Raw genomic sequence first — 12,290 nt, 5'->3', positions numbered from 1 at the left:
AATAAACGAGTGAATTTCATTCGTGATCATGAGTAGACAGTCTTGTATATATACGCACGCACGCACGCACGCACGCACGCGCGCGCGCACACACACACACACACACACACACACACACACACACACACACACACACACCTGTCTGTCATGCTGAGTCCCACTGAGCCTTCCCTGCTCCACTTTTTTTTTTATCATCTGCCATTCTGGAGCATTTTAGTGTTTAACCCCCTCCCACGCTGGCTCACTGGCTCGCTCTCTCTCTCTCTCTCTCTCTCTCTCTCTCTCTCACACACACACACACACACACACAGCCTTTATTTTTCAACAAACTGCACTAACATTTTTTTTGTTTTTCATTCCACCTTGACACACACTTGTGTACACAGACAATCCAGGGCACCGGTTTAAACAGACAGGCACCAGCAGGATGAGTTTTTTCTCTCTTTTGTATGTCATAACAGACACTAGTAGAGAGTTGGAGCTATCACATACAACCTTGTTCATGTGTGTGTTTCTTGCTGTTGAGGTGAGACGCAGGCTGGCTGAATATCTACTCATGGCTTGTAGTCCGGTCAAAGAGGGCATCTCCCATCCCACCTGACTCTTTCCTTTTCTCTGCGGGAAGGCACACACGACAGTTTTGGAGGTTGCAGGGTTTCTATCCCGTGGCTGCGCCCAGCATTTAGGCAGTTTATGGATTTTTAAATGCTAGCATGTTGTGTCTGCAGTTCAAAATAAGAAGTACATTTTAAGCTTAAACTTGCAATTTCTTGAATTACAGAAATGCTTGGTTGTATAAATCAGACGTCTTTATGGGGAAAATAGTGTGACTAACAATACAGTGGGCATGTGATTGCAATTCAGTGGTCAGCAATGTGTTTTAGGGGACTGAGTCAAAATTTTTCCATTCCAACTGCCCCCCTTATTTGACAAAGTGAAGCACAAATTTTCATTTTAGAGATTCATAAAAACCCTAAAAAGGTTTTTCTGAAATGTATTGGGCTTTACTAGTCATCCATCCCAAAACATTCATGCTGAAATGTCCCAAAAACCTCAACAGAGCATCATGTCCTTGGCATGTCCTTCACATTCTCCACTTTAGAAGATGCACAGTTTGTTTGTGATTTGTGATTTGGGGTTGCAGGAGATGAAAACAAATAGCTTTGGAGCTATGAAAAACAGCTATCATATCTCACATATTTAATGGCTTTATGGAGTATATGACAACGTGTGGGCACTGAGGTACAACGTGCCTGCAATGTCGAAAAGTCTTTCATTAAGTGTGGTCAGTATGCTCTCTCTGTCTGTCTTTGTGTGTGTGTGTGTGTGTGTGTGTGCGCGCGTATTAAAAGTAAACGCACATCTTCCCAAACTAAGAACGGGCAAATACATGTTGCAAGGGGATCACAGGATGTCAAGGGGAATATGAACGTGCTATGCGTAAAAGCATTAGCACGGTGTTGACGATAAGGAGTCAAAGACGTGTCATAAAACAGATTAGGAAAAAGACGCACAGGAGCCAATGGACGTAATCCTGTTATCTTGTTGGATGTAAAATGCCACTGTGGAAGCATCCTTGGAGACCGCGATGAACTGAGCATGAACTAACGCTGCAGATATACGGAAGGGGGAGGAGGAGGAAGAAAAGGATGAGCGGGGGCGGGGGGGCAAAATAGTACTGGCAACCTCGAGTAAACACTGGTATTCTTGACCTTATGGGACACCCTGGCGGTTTACCGCAATGTGAACAGCTGTCTCCCTAATTGAGAGCCCGCACACGCGCGCCGTCTTCCGTTTGACGCCGGTTCGATACCATCCTGATGACATTGGATCACCTCTGAGGATTCCCTGTTTGTAATGACACCGGGTCTGTGGCAGCTCGCTCAAACCACCGCTGACAGACGATCGCTGTCAAGTTGGACTGAGGAGAAATGCGCGGCTCTGCCTTTCTGGAGGTCTGGGTCACCGGGATGCCAGCGGAGACGCACACCGGTCATCAGCCTCTAACCGGAGCGCATTTAACATTACGCACCACGGAGCTGTACGCGTGTACACACAAACACACACACTCACACCGGAAGACTCACGCCGCAACAGATAACCCAGAAACATGCACACAGTAGAAAGAGCAGACAAAGCGAAGACAGGCGGACTTACTGGATGACCCCGGGCTCCGCGGGCTTCTCTGTGCGCCCCATTGTGAAATCCCGGTTATTCACGTTTTAACGGAATCCTCAGATGCCGTGGTCGCAGTCCACGTCTCTGCAGATGTACCAGAGGATCACATAGAGAATGAGGAGTATGGCGAAGATGAAAAGCGCTACTAAGATGGCCTTTGTCACCGGAGAAATGAGCGACTGCATGTCAGGAGCAGAGCCGAGCAGAGCGGCATGCGGCTCCGTGTCCGTCCGTCCGTCCTTCCGTGCTCAGTCTGCTGTCTCTCTCGCTCCGCTCCTCTCCAGTCCTCCGCTCCGATAGCAACTGTTGAGGACGGAGCCCGGGGCTTTGGCGTGCGCGAACTCACACATTTAGAGCCTGGCGCACATGCACACGCACACGCACTTTGCGCCGCTTATATACGCCGGCGGTTCCTGGCGCGCAACGCGTGGGGGGCTTCCCTTGATGCAAGCGGCGCAGGAGCGGGCTGTCAGTCCCCAGGTCCACTCTCCCCACCGACTGTCTGTCTGCACATCTGAGGAGACAGAGACGGGAAGACAGGAGTGACAACCGCTCGTTCTCTCCACAAAGGCGGCACTACGGAAGACACAATAAAATTCAGTGGAGGTTTAGATGAAGTCCGGCAGAGACGTTTCTAGACGCGGTATGGAGAGGTCCTGAATTGCGCGCTGAGCTGCTGCACTTGCCGGCAAACAGGTTGATTAGTATTCCTCACGGTAGAGAGAGAGAGAGAGCTTGAGAGACACAGCGTGCATGATAGGCTATCATCTTATCACGACCCTCAAGACCCCTGTTTGAAGCAAAGCTGTCAGATGAATGGATTAGTGGGATAGATAAATGCAGATGATCCCACTTGATGCGCCTTTCATTGCTATTTTACATTATTCTTATAAGGCAGGCAGCCCACTTGTATGGCCTGGGTGGGAATGAAAACGACTTTTCCAAATAATACCATAGTAATCAAATAATAAAGGATAGGCTGTCTAAAAAATGGCACGGAGAACTCATAGCAGACGTAGACGCAGCATCATCCCAGATAAAAGGCTGCATATTCCAAGGTCATAATTGTGGAATGGTTCAATGGTATTCTGTACTTGTTTGTTCTTGTTTAGGTTTTTTCTTAAGAGGCCTCACCACGTCAGTGCAGGCAGCTTTCTAATTAAGATAATAATACTTTATTGATCCCCATTGGGGGAATTTGAATGTTACAGCAGTACAAGGCAATAGAATCGGTGACAAATAAAGAAATTAACTAGGACACAGAGAACAATAAGTAAAAAAAAAACGGTTGTGTGTTGGAGAGTAGACTCACCGCCTCCATCAGCATCGGCTTTTCCTGACTGCTCTGCTGCTGACAGGAAGGCGCTGCAGAAGGTGGAGAAAACCGCTCAGGAGAGCCCCTGCAACAGCCCATAGAAGACATTTATATCAGTAGGTGCATCAAGGGGGACCTTACCCACCCGGCCCATGGAGTGTTTGGCCCCCTCTCTTCGGGCATGGGGCCAGGAGTCTAACCAGAAGCTGTTAGACAGGTGAACTCCATTTGTCACTTAGTATAGGACTAATTATATATATATATATATAAATGAATTATTACATCGCACTTTTCCTGATCTACAAATTTCGTTTCATGTGCAAGCATGGAAATGACACCAACTTTGATCCTTGAAAATTGAGGGGTCACTTTTGATTTTTCTTTTTTTTTTTTTAGTTTATCCAACAGAATTTATATAAAAGACATGACTCCATGATACGAACTTCTTATGTGGCTTCTCACCCGCAGTAAATCAAATTTGGGAAAACCACTGTAGGAGCTCTGAAGTCATAACAGAATGCGTTATCCCTGTTTTGCAGCATAAAACAATAAATGAATGAAGGCAGCTATTGGGGTATAATATCTTAAATGGAGGTCGTCAAACTGAAGCCTGAGGGAAGGGATCAGCGGGGATCGGGAGCGCACCTTTCGCCGCACTAACCACATCCTGCCACTAGATGGCGACAGATAGGAACCTTCACGCCTTCATGAAGTGTGATGGTGTATTTGATTATTCCGCAAACCATCATCACAGTGTAGTCTTGCATAACAATCATGACAACTAAACGGGTTTAAGGCGCACAGCAGGTAAGCAGAAACAATGCCGCTTTGAGGGCTGGCATATTACCTTTGTGCCACAGAGACGCGCGTTATTGTTAAGTCTGAGTAGAGAGCTAGCTAGTTAGCGAACATTAGCCGGAGCAGCAGGCAGCTACACTGAGGGCCTGTAGACCAAAGTGACTGAAGGCGCTAACCGACCCGACTAACACCCCTGACAAGTTGTGTGAAATGTGTAAACCAAAGTTGTGTTTTTTCTGTCATGTATGTCGTTTAATGCCAATTCGATTCCATAGTTGGATGTTGCACGTGGGGAGACACGTCCGGCGAGCCGAACAAGCGGTTTCAAGTGATTATTACAGACAATCAGTGTGTGTAGCGACCTGCTAGCAGCTAGCTCACTAGTCTGGTAAAGGCCGCCGATGTCGGTCAACTCTGTGCGTGTTAAATAGATGTTCCGGGTGCAGCCTTCAGAGTAAAGCACTGAGCGACAGATACTGATTTCCCAGGTTAATGACACACCGTTAATGTCGGGGGACAGGATCGACTTTTAGCCTTTAACTTAAAGGCAGACAGAACAATAACATGACATCTTTCTGTTAACCCCAGGAGGTGCATAGGGATTTGAATTTGTATGCCTGACGTGGTTGGACGAGGTTTAATTTTGAAGGCAAGCCGGCCTCTCTTCCGTCGTCTCCGCAGCTTGTTTGTCTTAAACATGATGTCGTTCTTCGTTAGTAGCTTTGACAAGCGCGGCTAGCTAACTGCCTAGCAAGAGACTTAACCCGTTTAACCAAAGCGACGCGGTGAATGTGTTTCCATGTGGGACTCGGTGGTTGTTGGTGTGTGTCTGAACCGTGGCAGCTGCTAAACCTGGCGCCTTTCGGGTCAGTCTGTGTTCAGCTACAATGCAAACCTCTACCAACGGTCTACAAGTGCTAGGTTAGCTTGCGTTCCGGTTTGAACATCGAGTTATTGCTAGTTAACTAATCAGGTGTTGGTGAAGTGTAATGCTAAATAAAAATACCGCTGGGGTGTTGTTGCTTTGTAAAACAGTGTGGTTAACTACCCTTTTGCTTTACTGGAAATATCTCCTCGTCGACGCGGAGTGACATTATCTGTCTTTGGAAGAAATATTAAACAAAATAACCGACTTGGGTTATAACTAAGATAAGTCAGGAGACTTTAAACATTACACGAGATACGATATCAGTCCACTGCCAGTTTTTCTGAATTGCTTCAAACTGTCTGCTGTCACCATCCATTGTACAGTACGTTTTGAAAGGCAAGATCACAGAAACAACAGCTGACCCAGTTAAAGCTGACACTGGAGGGCTTACAAGGGATATTGTTTGAGCAACAGACTTGGGACTGAGTCATTTACGCTGTAGGTGCAGTAAGTCAGTGAGTGATTGAAAACTGCTGGCAATAGAATACACATCAAATGTATAACGAGACTGAAATAAATGATGCTTTCCACTTAATAACAACGTCACTAACTGGACTACCTCTTTTAGATTTCAGAATATTTTACTTTTGCGCTCAAAAAAAGAAGTAGCCACCACAGTTTTGAGAAGATGGACAATTTTGCGTATAACTGGATTTTATCGAGGCTTGCTGATAGTCCCCAGTGGTCACCTGCTTCTTCACTATCTTTACATTAAAGACTAAAGTGGAAGTATGGCCCTGGATTTTACCGAATGTCTAACTTTTCTGTAGTCGTGTTTGTGTGTGCTTTAATAGAGTTATTTTCATTTCGAAACTACTCAAATAACACTATAACACAGACAAAAACCTTCTTGTTTGAGTATATACATTTCGGTGGCTGACATGTTCTCTCTTTTTTTCCTCTTTACAGTCACAAAAACTACTCTATGTAAGATGAACACTGAGGACAAGTTGGAGGGCATGCTGCTGAAATGCAGCAGTGGGGGAATAGATGGAGGTGGGAGAGGGCTGCCCGGTGGAGGGGGGCTGGTGGTGATGACCCTGGGGGAGCGATCATTGGCAAACCATCCCCTCTTGGCTGAGGATGATGACGATGAAGATGATGATGAGGACTTGACTGGGAGCTCGCTGGTTACTCATGACCTGGTCCCTCCAGAGCAGCTGATGATGCAGGAGGAGATGACAAAAAATGGTGGAGGAGAAGAGGAGGGAGGAGGAGAGGTGGGAGTGCAATTCCCCCTAAAACTCACCAATAAGTTGCCCTACTTGCTACATATGCCAGTGAGTTCATGCTGGTTAAGGAGTAGTCAATGTATTGATAAGAATATTTATGTGGATACTTTAACAACAGTGTCCATGTGTACAGATTTTCCTTTCATGCTATTTTATAGCCTGTCTCCCATGGACTACCAATTCCTGTAACCCTGAAAATGCACCCAGGTATTGACACATGAATGAAAATAACCTCTGGGGTAAACAGTTGTAGACAGTTATGAATAGGCACAAAATAATATCCATCATAACAGATTGAATATTGCTAAAATAACAGCTGCATAGAAACTTCACCACGAGCCTGCAAACTGAGTCGGCCATCAGTCAAAATGTTTGTGCCTTTTATCCTTCTGCATCACAGAAGAACAAAGATGCAATAAATGTGAATTTAATAATACTTATTGTCCTGTAACAATTGGGGATAAGCTAAATTAATCAGCATTATTATGCTTGATGCATTATCGCCATTTATAACAACTTGAATCTTTAAGTATTTGGCTATCTGTTCTGCCTTTGAGAATTGCATAATATCCAGCAGGATATTTGCTGAAACATTGAGAGTGGCAACATATTTAAAAAAACAAAACAAAACAAAACAACAGATGGGTACTCTGAAAAGATAGCCATCTTCCAGATGTGATCTCCAAGCGTGTTTTCCAGTATCAGAGATTTTTCCCTTGCGTCTATTATGCCTTGAGCAGGGGTCATTCTTTAAGGTTGCTTGTATCACATCAATTGGCCTCTTTAATTGTGGGAAAGAAGATGCTAAATGGTGAGGACGCATGGGCTTATTATCCTCCGCTTGCCCTGCTGCGCCTCCCAGAATTGAATAAGCTTCTGGATAAGCACGGGCTTTAAAGTTGCCCATATGTCGTATTAAATATCTTGTGATATGATCCTCCTTTCACAGTTAAGCATCAAACAGGAACTGAAGCTGTCTGAGCCAGCAGTCCAGGCAAAGAAGGACAAAAAAGCAGTGAAGGACCTAATGGTGTGTCCCAAGAAGAAGAAAAGGAAACAACGTTCACCAGCAAAGGTGCAACATTTCTTTATGAAATACTTTACATGTTTGCTTATCTAATTGCAAGTGGAGAGAATTATTTTACAAGCCTGAGAGCTTTCATCAGAGACAGCTTTAAGAATAAATACTGGGCTTCTTTTTTGTTCCCATTTTTTTCCCCAGATTCTCAGCATCAATGATGATGGATCATTAGGCATACAAAATCCCAAGTGTCACATCTGTGTTCATTGTAACGCTGCATTCAGAACCAACTATCATCTACAGAGGCATGTCTTCATTCACACCGGTATGAATCACTGTCATGTGTTTATTATGTTGCAGATGGATTATTTCTCAATTATAATCATATAAATCTTAAGATGAGCAGTCGAGCTATAACGGCAGCAATGCTAAATCAAAATGTGGTTCTAGCAGTGTTTATATTGTTATGTATATACAGAGGTTTCTTTTTGCATGTTATTCAAACTTCAGGAGAGAAGCCTTTTCAGTGCAGCCAGTGTGACATGCGTTTTATTCAGAAATATCTTCTACAAAGACATGAGAAGATCCATACTGGTGAGTGCAGAATGCACTTGGCATTCACTGTTATTTTATTTGTCATATTAGGCCCAGAGTGAGTCATCTTGGGTGCTTTCTTTTTGTTTCGTTCAGGTGAAAAGCCTTTTCGTTGTGACGAGTGTGGGATGAGGTTCATCCAAAAGTATCACATGGAGAGACACAAGAGAACTCACAGTGGAGAGAAGCCGTACCAGTGTGACTACTGTCACCAGGTATGTCGCTTCTTATTGTTTATACAAGCATACAGTTGGGAATATCAGTGATATTAAATGAGGTTGATAAATCAGGCATTGATATAGTGATCATATTAATGGTAGGAAGTATCCCATGCATAAAAATGCATCATAAAGGCTCAGTACTTTCCAGGGTGGGTTTAATTTTAAGGCAAGTGCACCAAGAAATAATGAGCCACCAAGAAAAACAGTCTGAAGTCTCCCAAGTTCATTTTGTAGCACCATCAGTAATAGTTTTTTAGGATTTATGATGGATATTTAAGACTTGAAAATGAAAAGTTTTTTGAATTACACTTCACATTCACATTCACATTGCCTCATCCATTTCCTTTTTACTGCACCGTGTAAAAAACCTGTTATGTCCTCCATCCACAGTACTTTTCAAGAACAGACCGGGTTTTAAAGCACAGACGAATGTGTCACGAGAACAGAGAGAGAAAGGCAAATAAGGCTGCTGGTAAAGTTGGACCTCTGCATGAAGCAGATTCTTTAGGCCTCCCCTTTCTTGCCAAAGAATGTTCACTGCCCAAGAAAAAGCGTCAGAAGTGTGTAGAAAAGGGTTCAGGAGGTTCCACCGCTGCCCAGACAGAAGGGCACCCTGTCTCTGTTATAGGAACCGAGGAGAAGGAAGAGCAGAGACAGAATAAAATTGAAGGTCTACCTCTCTATGCTGTGTCCTCCAAAGTCAAACACGAGTATGTTATTGGTGACTACTCCGTAGAACTCCCTGAAGAAACGCCCGGCCAACACCAAGAAGCAGAAGTGTCATCAGAGGAGTCAACTCCTCCTAAGCTTGTCCTGAAGAAGGTCTCCAAGAGGGGTCTGAAACAGGCCAGTGAACAAACCGCTCCCTGCCTGTCCACTTTGTCCTCTTTTGAGGAAAATAATAAGGTCACACAGTACGCCTTTGAAATCGTGGATAAGCAAGGCCTTTTGGAAGTAGAAAGCAACACTGAACTTGAGTCAGTTGAAACACTTCAAGGAGGGCCAACAAAGCCAGCAGCCAGCAGCACAAACTACGATGACGCCATGCAGTTCCTCAAGAAGAAACGCTACCTTCAGGCCGCTATGGCCAACAATAGTCGGGATTACAGCCTGAACACAAGCAGCATCTCTTCTCAACAACCTGTAACTCCTACTGTGGTGTCAACCGTCATCGACGAAACTGTCCCTGCCACCATTCTGGAGCCCCAGCCAATCAACACAGAGATTAAGTCAACTCATGACAAGAGTGTACTGCCAGATGAGGTTCTTCAGACTCTGTTGGATCATTACTCCAACAAAGCTAATGGGCAATCAGACATTTCTTTTACCGTTGCTGACACAGAGGTGACATCAAGCATTTCCATTAATTCCTCTGATGTTTCAGACAGCAGCCCTGTGGAAAGCCTCGGAGCCTCCAGCACCCAGGCTCAGCCAGCTACTGAGAAGGTCAGCCTCCTGCAAGAATACTCCAAGTTTCTCCAGCAAGCACTGGAGAGAACCAGCCAGAACGACAGCTACCTGACCAGCCAAAGCCTCAGCTTGGTCTCTGAAAACCCCACGTTGGCTGGACAGCCTTTGTTTTCTACAGAAAAACAGTTTCCTTCCCCCAGCAGGTTTAAATCAGGGATGAGTTCTCCACTAAGGTCCTCTTTAGAGAAACCTCACTTTGGATTGCTGGTCGGAGACTCCCAGCATTCATTTTCATTTTCAGGTGATGACACCACCTCTCCCTCTGCAGTTTCCCCAGCTGAGGAAGACTTTCTGGAGCAGGTGTCGCCCTCCAAAAAGACAGACTCTTCACAGGGAATATTGCAGACTTTTCAAATAAGCTCTTTTGATCAGAACTTTAAATCTCATTTCCAGACAGCAAGATCTGGCTCATCCTCACAGTTTACTGTTGCCAATGGACAAGTAAGTCTCAGAGGACACAGCACAGACTTTTCAGAGTTTCCCTTAGTCAGAGTCAACGAGACCAGGTCTCAACTGAACTCCTCCCCTGATGTTTCAACCAGTGAAACTTTTGGCTGAAGGAAAGGGGGTCAGTCAGAATTCATTTTTGCTCATAATTTCAGCTGCACTTTATCTCCTGACTCCTGTTTTGCCAAAACAAGTTTCATTGCAAGTATGTGTTCTTTCTCAAAGCATTTTAGTAGAAAACATACTCATGATCTTTTTTTTCTTTCTTTCTTTCTTTCTTTTTCTTTTGTGTGTTCTGCCTCCAGGAAGGAACCCCCCCCCCCCAAAAAAAAAGATAAATTGCAATTAGGATTTCCCCATTAAAAGGTTCTTGCTCCAGAATGTGCATTAAGGGATTCAAGAAGTATTCTCCTGTATCATTGCCATGGAGTTTTATTTGAATGTTTTTGTCAATCAATTTGCCTTGTTCACAAGATGATCAAATCACTCTTGCTGCTTAATGCGATATTTACACTTATGAATATGTTCTAATATGGCCCTATTTATGAATGCCTTTTGCTCTTTCTGTAGCTACCTATTCCCTGCAGTGGCTAACTTTTCACTGTATGTTGAAGTCACTTTAATCTCACCTTGAAATTGATGTTTCTACAAGATGTGTGTAATGAGTGTTACAGACAAGATTTGACAGATAATGTGTCTGATCTGAAATCTAGTTTGTTTTTCATTCAGACTGGGCCTAATTTGGTTGCCAAAAACAGACTTTCTCATTCATAAATTGTTTAACATTGTGTGGGTCAATGTATTCCCGTCCTGACTGGATTATTTGGCACCATTTTTACAAATGAGCATGATAGGCTTTAATAAGAAAGCTTGGTTGTATTAGATTTAAAAAAAAAAAAAAAAAATTCAATCCCCCCAAAAAATTTGGGTACCCAATAGCTGCAGACATGTAATGAGTGCAGGATAATCTTTCATTTCTTAATTCTAGTGAAATTACTCAAAAAAGTGTGCTTAATGTTTGCACAACTTGCACATTCTTCAGTACAAGGAATGTAATACTTACTTGCAGAGTGGATGAATTGAATTGAATACCTTTACTAACAAGGTAATTTTTTGTTCAGTGGGATTTGACACCAACCACACAATCCTTGTGTCTGATTTGCTTCTATAAAATTACATATGATCCTCTTTGCTTAAGTCACTTATAATGATGTTGCTCTTGTAGCCGCAGATTAATCGTTGCTCCTCTTTGAGGCTGCACAGGTTTATGGGAGAACAAAACAAAACTGTATGACAAGAATCCTTTGTGTTTGTTGGAGGTCAAAACTTTATGAAAGCCTCAGAACATGTAAAAAAAAAATAAGGTGTCTTGGTTTTCCTGTTATTTTTTTCATCTGTGCCTTTTTTGTTTTTTTTGTTTTTTCTCCAATGCTCATTCCTTTTTATATATATTTCTTTAAACTCAGCAAATGCTCTAAGGCTACTTATTCAACTTGCACAACAACAAGAAACAGATAAGCTATCAACCCTTTCAGTCTGTGATACTTTGGGATCTAGGAGCTTCATCTATTTTTGTCCATTAATTTTTTCTTTTTTTTTTTTTTTCAAATTTGAGCAAGAAATAGTTTAACTTGATTTCTTATCTGTGATATGAGGGAAATGGCATTTTCATTCACTGTGCTACAGAATGTCTGTATGGTTACGCATTCATATTTTAGACGTTTTGATAATGATCAGATATTTTCAGTCAAATGCCACATATGGGTAGGTTCATTGAAACAATGTGGTTTTAAACGGTTGAGTGAGCTCCCCTCTAATTAATCACACTGTTGGCTGTTTTCCATTTGTGCATGTGTCGTCACAGGTGCTATTGTGTTGAACACTGTGCCATCATGAAATTTAGGTTTGCTCTCCAAGGCTCCCTCTTGTTGCATTTCTCCTGACAATCAAGGACAGACAGCACCCACATTAATCATTAGATACTTTATTTTTCCTTATTAAACATTCCCTCTAGAATGTATAAACAATATCCTGCTGTAAATACATTGTATATTTCTATGTTCTGAGAAGTACTGTTAGATCTTTG

The 12,290-nt window shown here is 43.2% G+C and overlaps 1 protein-coding gene across 4 annotated transcripts; it reads left to right on the top strand.

Moving 5' to 3' along the window:
* Positions 1 to 4,195: 4,195 nt before the first annotated feature.
* znf148 (zinc finger protein 148) lies at positions 4,196 to 11,130 on the top strand. 4 transcript variants are annotated; one of them, XM_029492962.1, is made up of 7 exons: positions 4,196 to 4,300; positions 6,129 to 6,499; positions 7,401 to 7,526; positions 7,674 to 7,797; positions 7,983 to 8,066; positions 8,163 to 8,281; positions 8,678 to 11,130. In XM_029492962.1, the coding sequence occupies exons 2-7, from the start codon at positions 6,152 to 6,154 to the stop codon at positions 10,313 to 10,315; spliced, it is 2,439 nt and encodes an 812-aa protein (XP_029348822.1). In that variant the 5' UTR covers positions 4,196 to 4,300; positions 6,129 to 6,151; the 3' UTR covers positions 10,316 to 11,130. The 4 variants fall into 4 exon arrangements, with proteins under 4 accessions (XP_029348822.1, XP_029348824.1, XP_029348821.1 ...); XM_029492964.1 differs by lacking the exon at positions 4,196 to 4,300 and adding an exon at positions 4,977 to 5,157 and having other exon boundaries at positions 6,129 to 6,439; XM_029492961.1 differs by lacking the exon at positions 4,196 to 4,300 and adding an exon at positions 4,977 to 5,157.
* Positions 11,131 to 12,290: the final 1,160 nt, after the last annotated feature.

This window comes from Echeneis naucrates, chromosome 21 (genome assembly GCF_900963305.1).
Source record: "Echeneis naucrates chromosome 21, fEcheNa1.1, whole genome shotgun sequence".
Classification (NCBI taxonomy): domain Eukaryota; kingdom Metazoa; phylum Chordata; class Actinopteri; order Carangiformes; family Echeneidae; genus Echeneis; species Echeneis naucrates.
Note: the sequence above shows the minus strand (reverse complement) of the source record. Positions and strands in the feature narration are given on the sequence as shown.